Source organism: Entelurus aequoreus, linkage group LG15, assembly GCF_033978785.1.
Source record: "Entelurus aequoreus isolate RoL-2023_Sb linkage group LG15, RoL_Eaeq_v1.1, whole genome shotgun sequence".
NCBI classification, from domain to species: Eukaryota; Metazoa; Chordata; class Actinopteri; order Syngnathiformes; family Syngnathidae; genus Entelurus; species Entelurus aequoreus.
This window is the reverse complement of record NC_084745.1, coordinates 16,947,249-16,967,870: the sequence shown is the minus strand read 5'-3', so window position 1 is coordinate 16,967,870 and position 20,622 is coordinate 16,947,249. Positions and strand designations below refer to the sequence as shown.

The 20,622-nt window shown below is 37.3% G+C and overlaps 1 protein-coding gene across 1 annotated transcript in view; it reads right to left on the bottom strand.

Annotated features, from left to right (window-relative positions):
* Window positions 1-346: 346 nt before the first annotated feature.
* The window catches only part of LOC133630550 (serine/threonine-protein kinase H1-like), a 50,144-nt gene continuing 29,868 nt past the window's right edge, over window positions 347-20,622 (bottom strand). Inside the window, exons 3-4 of the mRNA XM_062022165.1 lie at window positions 15,587-15,821; window positions 347-492 (exon numbers count right to left, since the gene is read on the bottom strand). Coding sequence (XP_061878149.1) covers window positions 347-492; window positions 15,587-15,821 — 381 coding nt within the window. The remainder of the gene's footprint in view (window positions 493-15,586; window positions 15,822-20,622) is intronic.

The following is a 20,622-nucleotide window of genomic DNA, read 5'->3' as shown; positions in this document are numbered from 1 at the left end:
ATTTATGTTAAATAAATCTACTACCTCGTGCTGTCGTCAGGAGTGTCCGTGTTGCATCTGGAGGAACGATCCCGCATAAAGATGCGACCTCCTCGTGACACGCTTACTGTATAGGACAGGTGACTACGTTCTGGCACGGGATAGGTCTGATCATCAGCTTCAGGTTTGCTGATTGCTGATTGATTTTAGCCGCCGGCTGCAGCAGGAGATGAGGAATGCGCAGCGGCATGCGCTTGCACCGTGACAATTATTTAATCAAAAAAAAAAAACATCATCAAATAGTCTAGGTTTTTAATATATACAAATAAAAATTCACTTATAATAACCTATTTTAAAAAAATATTCTTTATGATGCAAAAATGTTTCTGTTGTCGTTGACGCTGTCGAGTGAAGCAGAACTGGTGTGAGGAATTCTGAAGTGGGTCAGCAGGTGAGGGAACGGCGGTGAGCCGTTCCTGCAGGATCCCAGAGGTTCCACTATGTCCTTCCCGTCTGAAGGACGAAGACTTGACTTGAGGTTTGACTTGGTTTCTTAGACTTAAAAAAAAATCTATAACGTCTCCATGCAGAAAATCCCGGAAGGTGAAAGGATGCAAGCCAGCAGCCGCCATCGAGTCACCGTCCACTGAGCCAGCATGGCGGTCCTGATGCTTGGGTGTTGGATTGTGGGAGGTAGGACGAGGACATCCAGCATTGTTTTAAAGGAGGAAACACTGCAAACAAAAGATGAAGGGAATCTCACACACTGCCAATCCTTTAGGAAGCAGCCTCAGCACACACGTGTCTTCTTCTCCATATAAATATGTTTTGTATCTTTGCATAATGTGGCAGATCAGCATGACGCATTCCCGCACACGTTGATGAGGAACAAAAACAACGGAAGGTAATTCCGTCCCAAAGCCTGTCAGGAATATTTCATGTCAGTCACGCTTCTTTTATTTGTTTCGGGTTTTTTTTTTTTTTTTTCTGCGCTCGGTTTGTGTACTCCCCAGGAAAGTGGCAACACAACAAAACCATGCTGGCATACTTCCATGCTAATGTGGACCACATGGTCTTTCAATACCAACATAGGAGTAGGAGTAGGGGTGTCACAGACCGATACTGAAACATATTGTTTTAGTTAATTCAGCTTTGATATGTCTTACTTGTGATAAACTGGACAGATAACAGCTAAATGAGCGGTGTCCAAACTTTTTCCACTGATGGCCGCATGGGATATTTTTCATTTTCAAAGCCAATACAAATAAAGATTTTTTTTACACCCTTTAAGGCTCCCCTCCAGTTTTGTCCCAGGGATCTAGAAAGGTCTTAAAGTAAAAAAAAAAAAAGATAAAAAAGTCATTTATCATTTTTGAATTTTTGTGATAGTAAAAAATATCGACGTAATCATTGTAGTATCGACCACATACGGCTCTTGTACTTGGTATCGTTACAGTCGATATTTGTATGGATCCACCCATTATGTCCTAGGCATGATGTTAAAGTGCATCCGGCAGTAGAGGCTCCTCTATGGGGTCTTGGGGCACTAGGAGGTTAACCCCTTTACTACTGTTACCCCAGGTGGCCCTTGGCAAAGGCCTAGTACCTGACTGCCCCCTAGCCAGGGATACGGTGAAGACCTCAACGGCGGAGCAGGCCGAAGACGGTAGATTTAAGAACTACCACAACGGCTGCGACGGCGGAAGAAGGCTGCAGCAGAAAAGGGTCCCCAGTCATCTTGGACTCCATGCCACTGAACCCTGACCCGGATCTGTCAAGGATCGTGTGGCGACTGTCTGTGCACCAGTCTCCCCACGTTAAACAGGCATCCTCCATAAAGGGATACCCCCCTACCAGGAGGATCGTCATACTCGCTTCTGGTGACCGCCGATGATGAGATCCACCCATTTGTTTACATTCAGGAGCGCTAGTGAATAGGGGTGAACAAAATGTTGTATTATTTTCTGAATCTCAATTCTTAGTCAATAAATATTCTAAATCCATTTATACAAGTTTAAGAAATCAATTTGAAAAAAAACTAAAAACGTTGTAAAATGTTTTCTTATTTTTGGTAATCCATTTTCTAAAATACATTTTGAGGCCATCTCCATGCAACCACAATGAGCTTTTCCAACCTGTAACCTGTTTTGAAAAAGTTTTATTATAACTACCGTATATTCCGGACTATAGGCTCTATAGTCAACACCCACTAAATTTTAGAACAAAAAAATATTTTTCATATATTTAAGCCACGGATATGCACGCTGTGAAATGAGTAATTTACACAGAAAGATTCTGTAAATGTTTACCTTAATTATTTCCAAACGGTGTCTGTCTCATGGCAGTAAAACGGCTTATCAAACAAAACAGAAGTCCTCATGTACAGTAACTGCTAGCTGCGGAAGCTAGCTCTTCAATCGGCTGAACAGACTCAAAAAGTCCATGGTGACGTTTTGGTGAATTTACTGGAGGAATTTGTGAAACTGAAACAATACAAAATGAATGCCATTGTGGCGCATTATAAAGCCTAAAATACGATAACAGAGACCCCGGACTGTTGAACAACTTAAGCTGTACATCAAGCAAGAATTGGAAATAATTCCACCTGAAAACCTTCAAAAATTGGTCTCTTCAGTTCCCCAACGTTTACTGAGTGTTGTTAAAAGGAAAGGCCATGTAACACAGTGGTACAAATGCCCTTGTGCCAACTTTTTTGCAACGTGTTGCTGCCATTAAATTCTAAGTTAATGATTATTTGCAAAAAAAAAATTAAGTTTCTCAGTTCGAACATTAAGTATCTTGTCTTTGCAGTCTATTCAATTGAATATAGGTTGAAAAGGATTAGCAAATCATTGTATTCTTTTTTATTTACGAATTACACAACGTGCCAACTTCACTGGTTTTGGGGTGTTGAATGAGAATCGGTTCTGAATCGAATCATCACCCCCGGAATCGGATCGAATCGTTAAGTGGCCAAAGATTCACCCTTCTAATAGTGAAGCGTGTTTAGCTATTCCTTGTCCTGCAGTGATAATGATACTTGTAAGAAACTCACCTTATTTGTCGCCATGGAGGCGAGGATTAGTGATTTAGAAGTAGCTGAAACACTATGGCTAGCTGGCGTTTATCGCTTCACCTTTATCATTGGCCAAAATACGTTCATTCTCCCTCTTCTGTCTCCACTCTGTTTCTGCTTGTAAGTGCTCCGTGTGTGTGTGTGTGTGTTGACTCACATGCACCTCGCCTCAATGGCACCATGAAAAAACCAAAGTACCAGCATTTTTTTAGTGCCCTTTTTAAATCATCAGTACCGCGGTACTTTATTGGTACCGGCATAGCGTACAACCCGACACCGAAGTGTACACTCATCCAGTAATTGAGATTCCCGAGCAGCTTGGGCGCCTGGAGGATGTGACAGGTGGACATCATCATGAAAGACGGGGAGATTAATGAGACGGCGTCCTCCGTGCAGAAGGCAGTCAACCAACTCGGTGGCACACAGACAGTCCGAAAGTGAAGTGGCGGCACTCCAAAAAAACCAGGGCCCTGTTCTTTCTTCTCTGATCATTAAGTGAAGCGGATTTGTAATTGGTGCCCGGGGAAGATAATCTCCTCCCTGAGCGGCTCACCATATTTGATCTACTGAGCGGCTGGGCTACAAAAGAAATAAGAGCCACTTACCTCAGTCGCTGGAGATAAACATGAAGGTGGGAGGCGATGTCCTCGCTCTCTCGGGAGGGGAGGGATGGGGGGCACACACACACTCCCACCTCCTTTTACATCTGTTTGCCTTCCTTCATTGGGGGTGTGTTTGTGTTCCGGCACAAAATACCTTCCCGCAGTGACATCTTTGTGCTGGATGTTGCTGGAAGGCTCACAGTAAAGTCTGTCCTTTGTTGTGTACTGTTTTAAACGTATAATCAATAAAATATGGAATATTTATTTCAATGATGCAGAATCTTTCTAAAGTAAAGATCCAATTCCAGGGCTGCCACGTTTTAGAATATTACAACAGTGGGACTTCAGAGCAGGGCTAGTCAACTATATAATAATATTATTATATATTATATATATAATAATAATAATAATAATATAATTATGTATATAATACAACATTATTAATATTGCTACTACGGATAATTTCAACAAAAACTCCTCAAAACAGCCCACTTCCTATAATATGGGCTTTTTAAACATAAGATCATTGTCTTCCAAAACGTTATTAGTTAATGAGGTCATTAGAGACAACAATCTTAACGTCATTGGTCTCAGCGAAACCCGGCTGAAACCAGACAATTTTTTTGCGCTGAATGAGGCATCTCCTCCTAACTATACGAATGCGCATATTGCCCGTCCCCTTAAAAGGGGTGGGGGGTTGCACTAATATACAATGAAAACTTTAACCTTACCCCTAACCTAAATAATAAATATAAATCGTTTGAGGTGCTTACTATGAGGTCTGTCACACCGCTGCCTCTCTACCTGGCTGTTATCTACTGCCCCCCAGGGCCCTATTCGGACTTTATCAGTGAATTCTCAGAGTTCGTTGCTGATCTAGTGACGCTGTGATTTAGGGCTATATAAATAAACATTGATTGATTGATTGATTGATTGATATTATATATATACATATATAATATCAATCAATTATATAATAATATATTATTATTATAAAATCAAATACATAATAAAGCGGGCCACAGTTTCAAGAGGTCAGGGCCGGACAGAAGAAACTCATTTGTATACTCTAGCCTTCAAATAGACCCCCCACTTTTAGACCAGTTGATCTGCCGTCTGTTTTCTGCTCTGCCCCCCTCTCCTGCGTGGAAAGTTTATTAGGTGACCACAGATGACGCGCTAGCTGTTCAAAGTCGGGACCCGGGGTGGACCACTCATCTGAGCATCAGTTGATAACGTCTCTGCGCTGCTGACTTGTGTGGCCCCACTATGGACTGGACTCTCACACTATTAAGTAGATCCACTCGACGTCTATTGGGGATGGAGGGGGGGGGGGGGGTCTCAGGGTGGTGGGGTGGTGGTGGTGGTGGTGGTTGTAGTGGGGGGGGTCAGGAGGTTCCCCACATCTGCGGTCCCCTCCAAGGTTTCTCATTGTATCCCGTTGGGTTGAGTTTGCCCTCGCTACTTGTTTTTCCAGTGTGCGCGGCTCGACAGATAGTTAACAGCATGAAGAAACAGAAGCTCCAGAAGTTTTGTCGAGGATTGATGTTCCTTCCTTTGCAGTCTTATATTATTTATTGAACAAAATATAAGTGTTGATTAGAGATGTCCGATAATGGCTTTTTTGCCGATAGCCGATATTCCGATATTGTCCAACTCTTAATTACCGATTCCGATATCAACCGATATCGATATATACAGTCGTGGAATTAACACATTATTATGCCTAATTTTGTTGTGATGCCCTGCTGGATGCATTAAACAATGTAACAAGGTTATCCAAAATAAATTAACTCAAGTTATGGAAAAAAATGCCAACATGGAACTGCCATATTTATTATAGAAGTCACAAATTGCCTCAAAACAGCAGCTTGGAATTTGGGACATGAGGAGGTTGAGGTGGGCGGGGTTGAGGTGGTGGGAGAGGGGGTAGGGGGGTAGTGGGGGGGAGGGGGGGTATATTGTAGCGTCCCGGAAGAGTTAGTGCTGCAAGGGGTTCTGGGTATTTGTTCTGTTGTGTTTATGTTGTGTTAAGGTGCGGATGTTCTCCCGAAATGTGTTTGTCATTCTTGTTTGGTGTGGGTTCACAGTGTGGCGCATATTTGTAACAGTGTTAAAGTTGTTTATACGGCTACCCTCAGTGTGACCTGTATGGCTATTGACCAAGTATGCATGGCATTCACTTGTGTGTGTGAGAAGCCGTAGATATTTTGTGACTGGGCCGGCATGCAAAGGCAGTGCCTTTAAGGTTTATTGGCGCTCTGTAATTCTCCCTACGTCCGTGTACACAGCAGCATTTTTAAAAGTCATACATTTTACTTTTTGAAACCGATACAGATAATTTTGAAACTGATACCGATAATTTCCGATATTACATTTTAAAGCATTTATCGGCCGATAACATCGGCAGTCCGATATTATCGGACATCCCTAGTGTTGATACACATTTTTTTCCCGTTTGCCTAAAATCATTTCATCACAAAATCATTTAATGACCTTGAAAAATGTAGGATCAATATTTATATCAGCGATACCGCCTGTATATTAACTTTGTATCCGATACCTACATTTGTAGGACGGTATTCGCAGTATTACAAAAACTTTATTTTTATTTTTTTTACATTTTAAACGTACCAATGATTGTCACACACACACTAGGTGTGGTGAAATTATCCTCTGCATTTGACCCATCCCTTTTTTTACCCCCTGGGAGTTGAGGGGCGCAGTGAGCAGCTGCGGGGGCCGCGCGCCGGAATCATTTGGTGATTACCAATAAATCACCAATACTTTAAAGAAAATACCATCTCAAATTGACGTTTCATGAGCTTTCCTCGTTCCTGCATTGTAGCATTTGCCAAAAAATGTCAGGTTTTTGGGTTGTTTTCCTGCTTTTAGTGTTTTTTTCTTATTTTTGCTCCACTTCCTGTTTTGTTATGGTCTTGCAGTGACCTTTTTTAAAAACTATTTTCATGCATTTTATCTGTGTTTTATATATAGAATACTCTTTACTTATTGTGATTTTGATAGCGTTGTACAGTATACCGGTACTAGTATATTACCGGTATACTAATGAGTCATATTCGGTACTATACCGCCTGTAAAAAGTAATGGTCCCAAATTTGTGGTATCATCCAAAACTAATGTAAAGTATCAAACAACAGAAGAATAAGTGATTATTACATTTTAACAGAAGTAGATAGAACATGTTAAAAGAGAAAGTAAGCAGATATTAAAAGCAAATAACCAAGTGGATTAATAATTCATTTTCTACCACTTGTCCTTAATAATGTTAACAAAATAATAGAATGGAAAATAACACAATATGTTACTGCATATGTCAGCAGCTAAATTAGGAGCCTTTGTTTGTTTACTTACTAATAAAAGACAACTTGTCTTGTATGTTCACTATTTTATTTAAGGACACACTTGCAATAATAAACATATGTTTAATGTACCCTAAGATTTTCTTGTTAAAATAAAGCCAATAACACCATTTTTTGTAGAAAAGTATCAAAAAGTATCGAAATACATTTTGGTACCGGAATCAAAACATTGTTATTGGGACAACCGTAGATTTTGATTATTATATTATTTTTAGTCTTTTACCTGTCTGTTTTAACCTGTACAGCACTTTGGGCCACTAGTCAGTTTTAAAATTGGGCTATGTAAATAAATCTACCTTGACCTTGACTTCGCCTTTGCTCCTGAGCGCTGCTCGTCACACCTGCTCTCGATTAATAATCAGGGGACTTGCCTGCCTCTGATCAATAATCAGGAGGGTTTATCGGTCAGTGTTGGTTCCTACGTCTGTTGTGACTAATGTTCCCCGTGTGCCTGTTACGCCGTGGTCACATGGTTATGCGCTAGTTGTTTACCCAGGATGCAGATGGACGTCAGGAAGCGGCGGGCAGGTAGGAAGAATTATTTATTACCATAACATGGCAAGAATAACAAAATAGGAAGGTGCTGTGTAACAAACAAAACAGCCAGGCAGAGTGTGGCGAGAATCAGGAATAAATAGCTCTCTGATTAGTGACCGGGAGCAGGTGAGCGTCCCGACCACTCGTCAGAGGCAGGTGACAATAATCAGCACCCATGGCAACAGCAAAAACAAACCCGGGTGTAGACACAGAGCTAAATCAACAACTAAGGACATACTAAACTAAGCAAAACATGATCCGGGCAACGGATCATCACAGTGTCTTTTGTTTACTTTTTGGTTTATTAAACCTCTTTAATACAAATGACTTAAATTCAGTTACAAAGGACTTAAAGTTATTATTATTTGCAGATGGCACAACTGTATTTTATTCAGGAGAGAACACACAGAAGTTAATACAAATAATAACGGAATAAATTACTAAATTAAAGAGATGGTTGGCCAAAAACAGACTATCTTTGAATCTCAGTAAAATTAAAATAATGCTATTTGGTAACAGAAGAGAAAGTCCAATACAAATTGACAAAGTAGACGTGAAAAGGGTAAGAAAAAAAAAAAATCGGTGTAATAATAGGTGATAAAATGAACTGAATGTTGTGTAAAAATATACAACATAAAGTGGCAATAATTAATAAAGCAAAATATATTCTGTACCAAAAATCCTTTAATATCCTCTACTGCTTGTTAGTGTTACCATATCTGAGTTATTGTGCAGAAATATGGGGGAACAACTACAAATGTGTGTTTCATTCATTAACCGTGTTACAAAAAAGACCAATTATAATAATACATAATGTTGGATATAGAGAACATACAAACCCTTTATTTATTGAATGAAAAATATTGCCAACTTCACTGGTTTTGGGGTTTTGTAAGATCTGCTTCTTCTTACTCCTTTTCAGACATGGAAATATTGCAACTGTATGCATGTTTTAGATAAAGTAACACCATAACCATATTTCCTGCACGCCCTGCATCCTGGGGTCCCGCCAACTACCGCCACTGACACAGAAAAAAACTGTTTTTAGAGTGTTTTTTCACCCAAGCAGCAAATATAAAGAGAGCGTGCACGCTATTGCTCGCTATCTTGGCTCCTCTTTCTCAGTTCGGGGCCCTCGCAGAGCCCCTTGTGGGACCGTAACCTACATAAAAGCTTATTGATCAGGAGCCAGGGAGCTAAATGAGTTTGGAGGACTTGTTACCTATGCAGAGGAGTGAGCTCCCCACCTTCCTTCCTTTCTTCCAAGAGCAAATATTAGCACTGCAGGAGCCCCGAAGCTTGGAGCAGAGCCCGCGATAACAGGGGGGGTTTATTTTAGTCGATCCATCCAGGTGAGACTGCGAAGCACAAACACACCGAGACTCCGAAAGCAAGACTCATTTGCCACTCGGCCCACTTTCACAGGCACTGCAGGAGTGAGTCAGAACCCGCACTTGTTTGGACCGCCAAGAAGATAATGGCGCACAGAGATGGAATTATCGGAGGAAAAAGAGGAGAAGGCTTTCCGTGATTGCAGAACGTCTTTATCGGGCTGCGGGCGGAATTTTTGTTCAAGTGAGAAAGAAAGGCGAAAAAGCATCTGGTGGAATATTATTGGATGGCGTCAGATAAAGAGGGACGAAAACAAAGCAGAGGAGCGACGGTGTGAGGGTTTTTTTAAATGGAAAAAGAAGGAATATTGAACGGAGAGGTCAATGAGAGAGGTTAGATAACGATCGGCTTTATCAACTCGCCAACATTTCCTACTGCAGGGGAGTGTGCGCCAAGTCAGAAAGGACAACTTATGAGGAATATTAATGGCCCTTTAATGGTATGGCACTCGGGACTAGGACTAGAAATACTAGAAATACTTATCATCCCAAACCTTGGTGTGCACACAGGAAGTGGATCAAAGCTGCAGGATCTTATTAGATTGGAGTTATGTGCCGAAATGTCTTGAATAGTATATTTTGGAAGCTTTTTGTGAAATCTAAAATGGTATAACTTGCATAACTTAACATAAATTATGTATTTAAGCCAGCAGGTGACATTTTGACTTGGGATATTTGAGTTGGGTCGTGTACTAAGTCACCAAAGGTCTTTAAAAGTCTCTTTTTCAAGATTTTTGTCAAATCTAAGAAGGTAGAAATGGTATGAAACACATATGAACTTGAAGTGCCATCCCATTCCTAACCCATAGGGTTCAATATGATGTCGGTCCACCTTTTGCAGCTATTACAGCTTCAACTCTTCTGGGAAGGCTGTCCACAAGGTTGCGGAGTGTGTTTATAGGAATTTTCGACCGTTCTTCCAAAAGCGAATTGGTGAAGTCACACACTGATGTTGGTCGAGAAGGCCTGGCTCTCAGTCTCCGTTCTAATTCATCCCAAAGGTGTTCTATCGGGTTCAGGTCAGGACTCTGTGCAGGCCAGTCAAGTTCATCCACACCAGACTCTGTCATCCATGTCTTTATGGACCTTGCTTTGTGCACTGGTGCACAGTCATGTTGGAAGAGGAAGGGGCCCGCTCCAAACTCTTCCCACAAGGTTGGGAATTGTCCAAAATGTTTTGGTATCACTGACATTTTGATTTGGAATATTTAAGTTATTTCATGTAATAAGTTGTAAAAGCTATTTAAAATTATATTTTAAAGCTTTTCTTCAAATCTAAGTTGGTAAAAAAATAGCAAAATATAAAAATACCAAAAATATTCAACTGAGCAAATAACATTTAGATTGGGAATACTGAAGTTGCGTCACGTAATAAGTTATAAAAATTCTTGCAAAGTATATTTTTTAAGCTTTTGATGAAATCTAAAATGGTGCAAAATATCCAAAAAATATAAAAATGACTTACTTATTCAACCCAGAAGATGACATTTATGATTGAAATATTGTAGCTAAATCACGTAAAAAGTCATGAAACTTCTTTAAAAGTAAATTTTTTGTAGCTATTCACGAAACCTAGGACGGTAAAAAATTGCAGAATATAAAAATAATCAGCATATTACACTCAGCAGATTACATTTTTAATTTGAAATATTTAAGTTATTGCATGTAATAAGTCCTGAAAGTTCCACAAATGTACAGTTTTGAAGCTTTTAATTCAAACTACAATGGTAAAAATATCCCAAAATAAAAATGACCCAAAGATGACATTTTTGATCGAAATATTGTAGTTAAATCACGTAATAAGTCATGAAACTTCTTTAAAAGTCTATTTTTCGTGAAACCTATGACGGTAAAAAATTGCAGAATATAAAAATAATTAGCATATTCAACTCAGCAGATTACATTTTTAATTTGGAATATTTAAGTCATTTCATGTAGTCTTGAAAGTTCCATAAAAGTACAATTTTGAAGCTTTTAATTAAAACTACAAAGGTAAAAATATCCAAAAATAAAAATGACTTACATATTCAACTCAGAAGATGACATTTTTGATCGAAATATTGTAGTTCAATCCCGTGATAAATCATGAAATTTCTTTAAAAGTCTATTTTTGTAGCTATTCATGAAACTTAGGATGGTAAAAAATAGCAGAATATAAAAATAATTTGCATACTAAATTCAGCAGATTACATTTTTAATTTGGAATATTTAAGTTATTTCATGTAATAAATCCTGAAAGTTCCATAAATGTACAGTTTTGAAGCTTTTAATTCAAACTACAATGGTAAAAATATCCCAAAATAAAAATGATTTACACATTCAACCCAGAAGATGACATTTATGATCGAAATATTGTAGCTAAATCACGTAATAAGTCATGAAACTTCTTTAAAAGTAAATTTTTTGTAGCTACTCATGAAACCTAGGACGGTAAAAAATTGCAGAATATAAAAATAATCAGCATATTAAACTCAGCAGATTACATTTTTAATTTGGAATATTTAAGTTATTGCATGTAATAAGTCCTGAAAGTTCCACAAATGTACAGTTTTGAAGCTTTTAATTCAAACTACAATGGTAAAAATATCAGAAATTAAAAATGACTTATTTATTCAACCCAGAAGATGACATTTTTGATCGAAATATTGTAGTTAAATCACGTAATAAGTCATGAAACTTCTTTAAAAGTCTATTTTTCGTGAAACCTAGGACGGTAAAAAATTGCAGAATACAAAAATAATGAGCATATTCAACTCAGCAGATTACATTTTTAATTTGGAATATTTAAGTCATTTCATGTAGTCTTGAAAGTTCCATAAAAGTACAATTTTGAAGCTTTTAATTAAAACTACAATGGTAAAAATATCAGAAAATAAAAATGACTTACTTATTCAACCCAGAAGATGACATTTATGATCGAAATATTGTAGTTCAATCCCGTAATAAATCATGAAATTTCTTTAAAAGTCTATTTTTGTAGCTATTCATGAAACTTAGGATGGTAAAAAATAGCAGAATATAAAAATAATTTGCATTCTAAATTCAGCAGATTACATTTTTAATTTGGAATATTTAACTTATTTCATGTAATAAATCCTGAAAGTTCCATAAATGTACAGTTTTGAAGCTTTTAATTCAAACTACAATGGTAAAAATATCCCAAAATAAAAATGACTTACATATTCAACCCAGAAGATGACATTTTTGATCGAAATATTGTAGCTAAATCACGTAATAAGTCATGAAACTTCTTTAAAAGTAAATTTTTTGTAGCTACTCATGAAACCTAGGACGGTAAAAAATTGCAGAATATAAAAATAATCAGCATATTAAACTCAGCAGATTACATTTTTAATTTGGAATATTTAAGTTATTGCATGTAATAAGTCCTGAAAGTTCCACAAATGTACAGTTTTGAAGCTTTTAATTCAAACTACAATGGTAAAAATATCAGAAATTAAAAATGACTTATTTATTCAACCCAGAAGATGACATTTTTGATCGAAATATTGTAGTTAAATCACGTAATAAGTCATGAAACTTCTTTAAAAGTCTATTTTTCGTGAAACCTAGGACGGTAAAAAATTGCAGAATATAAAAATAATGAGCATATTCAACTCAGCAGATTACATTTTTAATTTGGAATATTTAAGTCATTTCATGTAGTCTTGAAAGTTCCATAAAAGTAAAATTTTGAAGCTTTTAATTAAAACTATAATGGTAAAAATATCAGAAAATAAAAATGACTTACTTATTCAACCCAGAAGATGACATTTATGATCGAAATATTGTAGTTCAATCCCGTAATAAATCATGAAATTTCTTTAAAAGTCTATTTTTGTAGCTATTCATGAAACTTAGGATGGTAAAAAATAGCAGAATATAAAAATAATTTGCATTCTAAATTCAGCAGATTATATTTTTAATTTGGAATATTTAACTTATTTCATGTAATAAATCCTGAAAGTTCCATAAATGTACAGTTTTGAAGCTTTTAATTAAAACTACAATGGTAAAAATATCCCAAAATAAAAATGACTTACACATTCAACCCAGAAGATGACATTTATGATCGAAATATTGTAGCTAAATCACGTAATAAGTCATGAAACTTCTTTAAAAGTAAATTTTTTGTAGCTACTCATGAAACCTAGGACGGTAAAAAATTGCAGAATATAAAAATAATCAGCATATTAAACTCAGCAGATTACATTTTTAATTTGGAATATTTAAGTTATTGCATGTAATAAGTCCTGAAAGTTCCACAAATGTACAGTTTTGAAGCTTTTAATTCAAACTACAATGGTAAAAATATCAGAAATTAAAAATGACTTATTTATTCAACCCAGAAGATGACATTTTTGATCGAAATATTGTAGTTAAATCACGTAATAAGTCATGAAACTTCTTTAAAAGTCTATTTTTCGTGAAACCTAGGACGGTAAAAAATTGCAGAATATAAAAATATTTAGCATATTCAACTCAGCAGATTACATTTTTAATTTGGAATATTTAAGTCATTTCATGTAGTCTTGAAAGTTCCATAAAAGTACAATTTTGAAGCTTTTAATTAAAACTACAATGGTAAAAATATCCGAAAATAAAAATGACTTACTTATTCAACCCAGAAGATGACATTTATGATCGAAATATTGTAGTTCAATCCCGTAATAAATCATGAAATTTCTTTAAAAGTCTATTTTTGTAGCTATTCATGAAACTTAGGATGGTAAAAAATAGCAGAATATAAAAATAATTTGCATTCTAAATTCAGCAGATTACATTTTTAATTTGGAATATTTAAGTTATTTCATGTAATACATCCTGAAAGTTCCATAAATGTACAGTTTTGAAGCTTTTAATTCAAACTACAATGGTAAAAATATCCCAAAATAAAAATGACTTACACATTCAACCCAGAAGATGACATTTATGATCGAAATATTGTAGCTAAATCACGTAATAAGTCATGAAACTTCTTTAAAAGTAAATTTTTTGTAGCTATTCATGAAACCTAGGACGGTAAAAAATTGCAGAATATAAAAATAATCAGCATATTAAACTCAGCAGATTACATTTTTAATTTGAAATATTTAAGTTATTGCATGTAATAAGTCCTGAAAGTTCCACAAATGTACAGTTTTGAAGCTTTTAATTCAAACTACAATGGTAAAAATATCAGAAATTAAAAATGACTTATTTATTCAACCCAGAAGATGACATTTTTGATCGAAATATTGTAGTTAAATCACGTAATAAGTCATGAAACTTCTTTAAAAGTCTATTTTTCGTGAAACATAGGACGGTAAAAAATTGCAGAATATAAAAATAATTAGCATATTCAACTCAGCAGATTACATTTTTAATTTGGAATATTTAAGTTATTTCATGTAGTCTTGAAAGTTCCATAAAAGTACAATTTTGAAGCTTTTAATTAAAACTACAATGGTAAAAATATCAGAAAATAAAAATGACTTACTTATTCAACCCAGAAGATGACATTTATGATCGAAATATTGTAGTTCAATCCCGTAATAAATCATGAAATTTCTTTAAAAGTCTATTTTTGTAGCTATTCATGAAACTTAGGATGGTAAAAAATAGCAGAATATAAAAATAATTTGCATTCTAAATTCAGCAGATTACATTTTTAATTTGGAATATTTAAGTTATTTCATGTAATAAATCCTGAAAGTTCCATAAATGTACAGTTTTGAAGCTTTTAATTAAAACTACAATGGTAAAAATATCCCAAAATAAAAATGACTTACATATTCAACCCAGAAGATGACATTTTTGATCGAAATATTGTAGCTAAATCACGTAATAAGTCATGAAACTTCTTTAAAAGTAAATTTTTTGTAGCTATTCATGAAACATAGGACGGTAAAAAATTGCAGAATATAAAAATAATCAGCATATTAAACTCAGCAGATTACATTTTTAATTAGAAATATTTAAGTTATTTCATGTAATAAGTCCTGAAAGTTCCACAAATGTACAGTTTTGAAGCTTTTAATTCAAACTACAATGGTAAAAATATCAGAAAATAAAAATGACTTATTTATTCAACCCAGAAGATGACATTTTTGATCGATGAAACTTCTTTAAAAGTCTATTTTTCGTGAAACCTAGGACGGTAAAAAATTGCAGAATATAAAAACAATTAGCATATTGAACTCAGCAGATTAAATTTTTAATTCGGAATACTTAAGTCATTTCATGTAGTCTTGAAAGTTCCATAAAAGTACAATTTTGAAGCTTTTAATTAAAACTACAAAGGTAAAAATATCCGAAAATAAAAATGACTTACTTATTCAACCCAGAAGATGACATTTTTGATCAAAATATTGTAGTAAAATCACCTAATAAGTCACGAAAGTTGTTTAAAAGTCTATTTTTGAAGCTTTTCATGAAACCGAGGATGATAAAAATAGCAGAGCATCAAAATAATTTGGCCACATGACAAAAACACCAATGTGAAACACTCTTTTGTAAGTTCTAGGTTAGGACCAGCGACGGGATACAATCCAGTCCACACTTCTACAACCACCATCACCAACCTCTCTGTCAGCGTCAATCAAAACCATCAAATTCCAGCCGGGAGCCTCGCGGGACCTCCTCGGGCCGACCCGTCCACGGTCCTGCTGTGGCACCGCGAGGAGTTCCGAGAAGCCCGCTGCCTCAGGTTCTGGGAGATGGACCTGTGGAGGTTCCTGGTGGAGGAGCTGGCTGCCATGGTGACCACCCAGGGGTGACGGAGGGCTCGCTCGGCGCTCGGGCGTCGCGCCGGGTCCGGTTCCAGCAGACCTCGGATGAAGTCCTTGGCTGGCTTGGACACGGACGGCCAAGGCTGAGGAAGGACAGGATGGAGATGAGACGTTTTGGGCTGGCTGCTCTGAAAACAAACCCCGACCCACTCTGGTGTGTCCCTGGTCTGAGCTGCTGTGACGTAGATTACCGTAATAACTCCTATAACACCCAAAAGTGCAAATTTCGACCATTGAAATACTTTCTATAGTTCAAGACTAGCAGTAATTTAAAAACAACACTGCAGTGCAAGGAATGGCAACCAAGGAGGACAAAAGCATGGCACCCACCTGTTCCCAATTAGCCTGTTCACCTGTGCGATGTTCCAAATAAGTGTTTGATGAGCATTCCTCAACTTTCTCAGTCTTTTTTGCAACCTGTGCCAGCTTTTTTGAAACATTTGGCAGGCATCAAATTCCAAATGAGCTAATATTTGCGAAAAATTTTTACAAAGTATCTTGTTTTTGCAGTCTATTCAATTGAATATAGGTTGAAAAGGATTTGCAAATCATTGTATTTTATTTATTTACACAACGTGCCAACTTCACTGGTTTTGGGGTTTGTAGAATCAAGAATTGTTTTGAATTGAGAACCGAATCGAATCGTGTGGCGCCCAAAGATTCACAGCCCTACTCTCTATGCACTCTCACACACTTATATTATTGTTCATGGTGTCATGAGGCACCAGCCTGGAGAGGTGTGTATGATCGGCATACATGTCAAGTTAACTTTCAGTTTCGATTCCTTCCAAAGGGGTACAAAAGCGTGAGAGACGGGCAACCTCAGCGCTCTGTTGTTTGTACTTACTCCTGTTTTGTAGAACTAATTGTTAAACTTCAGTTCTCATCACAATGAACACACCCTCTGTTTTTTTATCTATGCTCTCTCACATATTATTATTATTATTATTATTATTATTATTATTTATGGTGTCATTAGGAGTAGGGATGTCCGATAATGGCTTTTTGCCGATATCCGATATTCCGATATTGTCCAACTCTTTAATTACCGATACCGATATCAACCGATACCGATATATACAGTCGTGGAATTAACACATTATTATGCCTAATTTGGACAACCAGGTATGGTGAAGATAAGGTCCTTTTTAAAAAAAATTAATAAAATAAGATAAATAAATTAAAAACATTTTCTTGAATAAAAAAGAAAGTAAAACAATATAAAAACAGTTACATAGAAACTAGTAATTAATGAAAATGAGTAAAATTAGCTGTTAAAGGTTAGTACTTTTAGTGGACCAGCAGCACGCACAATCATGTGTGCTTACGGACTGTATCCCTTGCAGACTGTATTGATATATATTGATATATAATGTAGGAACCAGAATATTAATAACAGAAAGAAACAACCCTTTTGTGTGAATGAGGGGAGGGAGGTTTTTTGGGTTGGTGCTCTAATTGTAAGTGTATCTTGTGTTTTTTTATGTTGATTTAATTAAAAAAAACAAAAAAAAAACAAACAAAAAAACGATACCAATAATTAAAAAAAAAACCGATACCGATAATTTCCGATATTACATTTTAAAGCATTTTTTGGACATCTCTAATTAGCAGGTGTGTGTGCTCGGCATAGATTTCAAGTTAACTTTGGGTTTCGATTCCCGCCAATGGCAACCAAGGAGGACAAAAGCATGAGAGACACTAGTTAAAGGTCCTTTAAACACATGCCAGTCAAAGATCCTCTTGTGGAGGGGGGCGTGGCCTGCGGGCCTGCCGCGGAACGGGGTGTGCCAGGACCGGCCTCGAAGACAGCGACGGGTGAGTAGATGGCCCAGGTGGGCCTTGTTATCTAATCACCTGTCGCCTTTATTAGCAGCAGCCGGGATGAGACACGCGGTTGGAGTTGGGGGTGCTGCTGAGCGGACGCAGGAGAGAAAGACATTTTGCTGGAAGCAAACGCCTCTGCACATTTATGAAAATAAAACAGTGTTATACCCTGTGTGGTGGTGGTCCGAAGAACCCACTAGAGGGCAACCTCTACACCTCTATATAACAAAAAACACATGAAAAGTCACTACTATAACCCAGCGCCTCGTATCTGGAGCCAAAAGTCCACACCTGGGCGGCCATCTAGGCGCCAACAGAAGCTTATAGGTAAGCCGTGGTAAAACCGCATCGTCAAGGCTCGGGCTGAAAGACTCTTCAAAGCCGCTGGAAGCTTTTCATTCAAGTAACGCAATAAAAGTCCGATCCCGGCTGCTCGGCGGGTCTAACGAGCAGAACTAAACCCAAAGGAAGCCTAAATGTCAGCGGGCGAAGCCGAACTAATAGAAGGCCTCAGAGGTCGGACCACACGTCCGTGTTTTCTCACAACAAAGCTGGGCCGAGGAAAGAAAGCTAAGGAGGCGAATATTTCCTCTTGTCCACACGCCGGCTTTGGAAGTTGCCGTGACTTCCATCCAGCGGGAGAGGAGACGGCATTATCATAATTCGCCATCGTTAAATAATTCATCACGGCTTCGCTTCTCCGTCGTACGGGCAACACCGAGGACGACCGCCTCCGGGAAGACGTGACCTTTGCAGCTTCCGGCTTATTTGGAATCAAATATATTCCTTGGATTGATGTGTTCACCTGAAATACCACAAACATCTCAATGCTCTCTACCGCCTCATCTCCAACTTCTATAAAACCTTTGAGGAGGTCTCACTCGCCCTTAAGTCTTCAAACTTTTTTTTGTCTCTCGTCGTAGAAGTTGCTGGGGACTCAAAGGTCGTGAAAAACGGCAAAGTGCTCTTTTCTTGTGGACAATCTTGGAGGAGCATTTTTGTCGGAGAGCTCTTCTGTCATATAGATGATCTTTGACTTGTGTTTTCGCCGTAGATTCTTAAAGACAGCAAGTGTTTCCTGCCTTGTATACGCTAATTGACTACTATTTTTGCACCAGATTCTTAAAAATGGCAAAGTATAAATTATCTTTGACTAGTGTTTTTGCAGTGGGGAGGTCTCACTCGCCTTTTAAGTCTTCAAACTTTTTGGTGTCTCTTGTCGTAGAAGTTGCTGGGGACTCAAAGGTCGTGAAAAATGGCAAAGTGCTCTTGTCATGTGGACAATCTTTGAGGAGCATTTTTGTCGTAGAGCTCTTTTGTCCTATAGATGATCTTTGACTTGTGTTTTTGCAGGAGAGTCTTAAAGACAGCAAGTGTTTCCTGCCTTGTATATGCTAATTGACTACTGTTTTTGCACTACATTCTTAAAAACGGCAAAGTGCTCCTTTCATATAAATTATCTTTGACTATTGTTTTTGTAGTGGGGAGGTCTCACTCGCCCTTAAGTCTTCAAACTTTTTTTTGTCTCTCGTCGTAGAAGTTGCTGGGAACTCAAATGTCGTGAAAAACGGCAAAGTGCTCTTGTCATGTGGACAATCTTTGAGGAGCATTTTTGTCGTAGAGCTCTTTTGTCCTATAGATGATCTTTGACTTGTGTTTTTGCAGAAGAGTCTTAAAGACAGCAAGTGTTTCCTGCCTTGTGTATGCTAATTGACTACTGTTTTTGCACTAGGCTATTAAAAACGACAAAGTGCTCTTGTCATGTGGACAATCTTTGAGGAGCATTTTTGTAGTAGATCTTTAGCAGAGCTCTTTAGGCAGATAGATGATCTTTGACTTGTGTTTTCGCAAGAGATTCTTAAAGACAGCAAGTGTTTCCTGTCTTGTATATGCTAATTGACTACTGTTTTTGCACTAGATTCTTAAAAACGGCAAAGTGCTCTTTTCATATAAATGACCTTTGACTCGTGTTTTTGCAGTACATTTGGGGAGGTCTCACTCGCCTTTTAAGTCTTCAAACTTTTTGGTGTCTCTTGTCGTAGAAGTTGCTGGGGACTCAAAGGTCGTGAAAAACGGCAAAGTGCTCTTGTCATGTGGACAATCTTTGAGGAGCATTTTTGTCGTAGAGCTCTTTTGTCCTATAGATGATCTTTGACTTGTGTTTTTGCAGGAGAGTCTTAAAGACAGCAAGTGTTTCCTGCCTTGTATATGCTAATTGACTACTGTTTTTGCACTAGATTCTTAAAAACGGCAAAGTGCTCCTTTAATATAAATGACCTTTGACTAGTGTTTTTGCAGTACATTTGGGGAGGTTTCACTCGCCTTTTAAGTCTTCAAACTTTTATTTGTCTCTTTTTGTAGAAGTTGCTGGGGACTCAAAGGTCACAAAAACAACAAAGTGCTCTTTTCATGTGGACTATCTTTCAAGAGCATTTTTGTAGTAGATCTTTAGCAGAGCTCTTTATGCATATAGATGATCTTTGACTTGTGTTTCCCAAGATATTCTTAAAGACAGCAAGTGTTTCCTGCCTTGTATATGCTAATTGACTACTGTTTTTGCACTAGGCTCTTAAAAACAGCAAAGTGCTCCCTTCTTATAAATGATCTTTGACTAGTGTTTTTGCAGTACATTTGGGGAGGTCTCACTCGCCTTTTAAGTCTTCAAACTTTTTTTTGTCTCTTTTTGTAGAAGTTGCTGGGGACTCAAAGGTCACAAAAAACGTCAAAGTGCTCTTGTCATGTGGACAATCTTTGAGGAGCATTTTTGTAGTAGAGCTCTTTTGTCCTATAGATGATCTTTGACTTGTGTTTTCGCCGTAGATTCTTAAAGACAGCAAGTGTTTCCTGTCTTGTATACGCTAATTGACTACTATTTTTGCACCAGATTCTTAAAAATGGCAAAGTATAAATGATCTTTGACTAGTGTTTTTGCAGTGGGGAGGTCTCACTCGCCCTTTTAAGTCTTCAAACTTTTTGTTGTCTCTCGTCGTAGAAGTTGCTGGGGACTCAAAGGTCGTGAAAAACGGCAAAGTGCTCTTTTCATGTGGACAATATTTG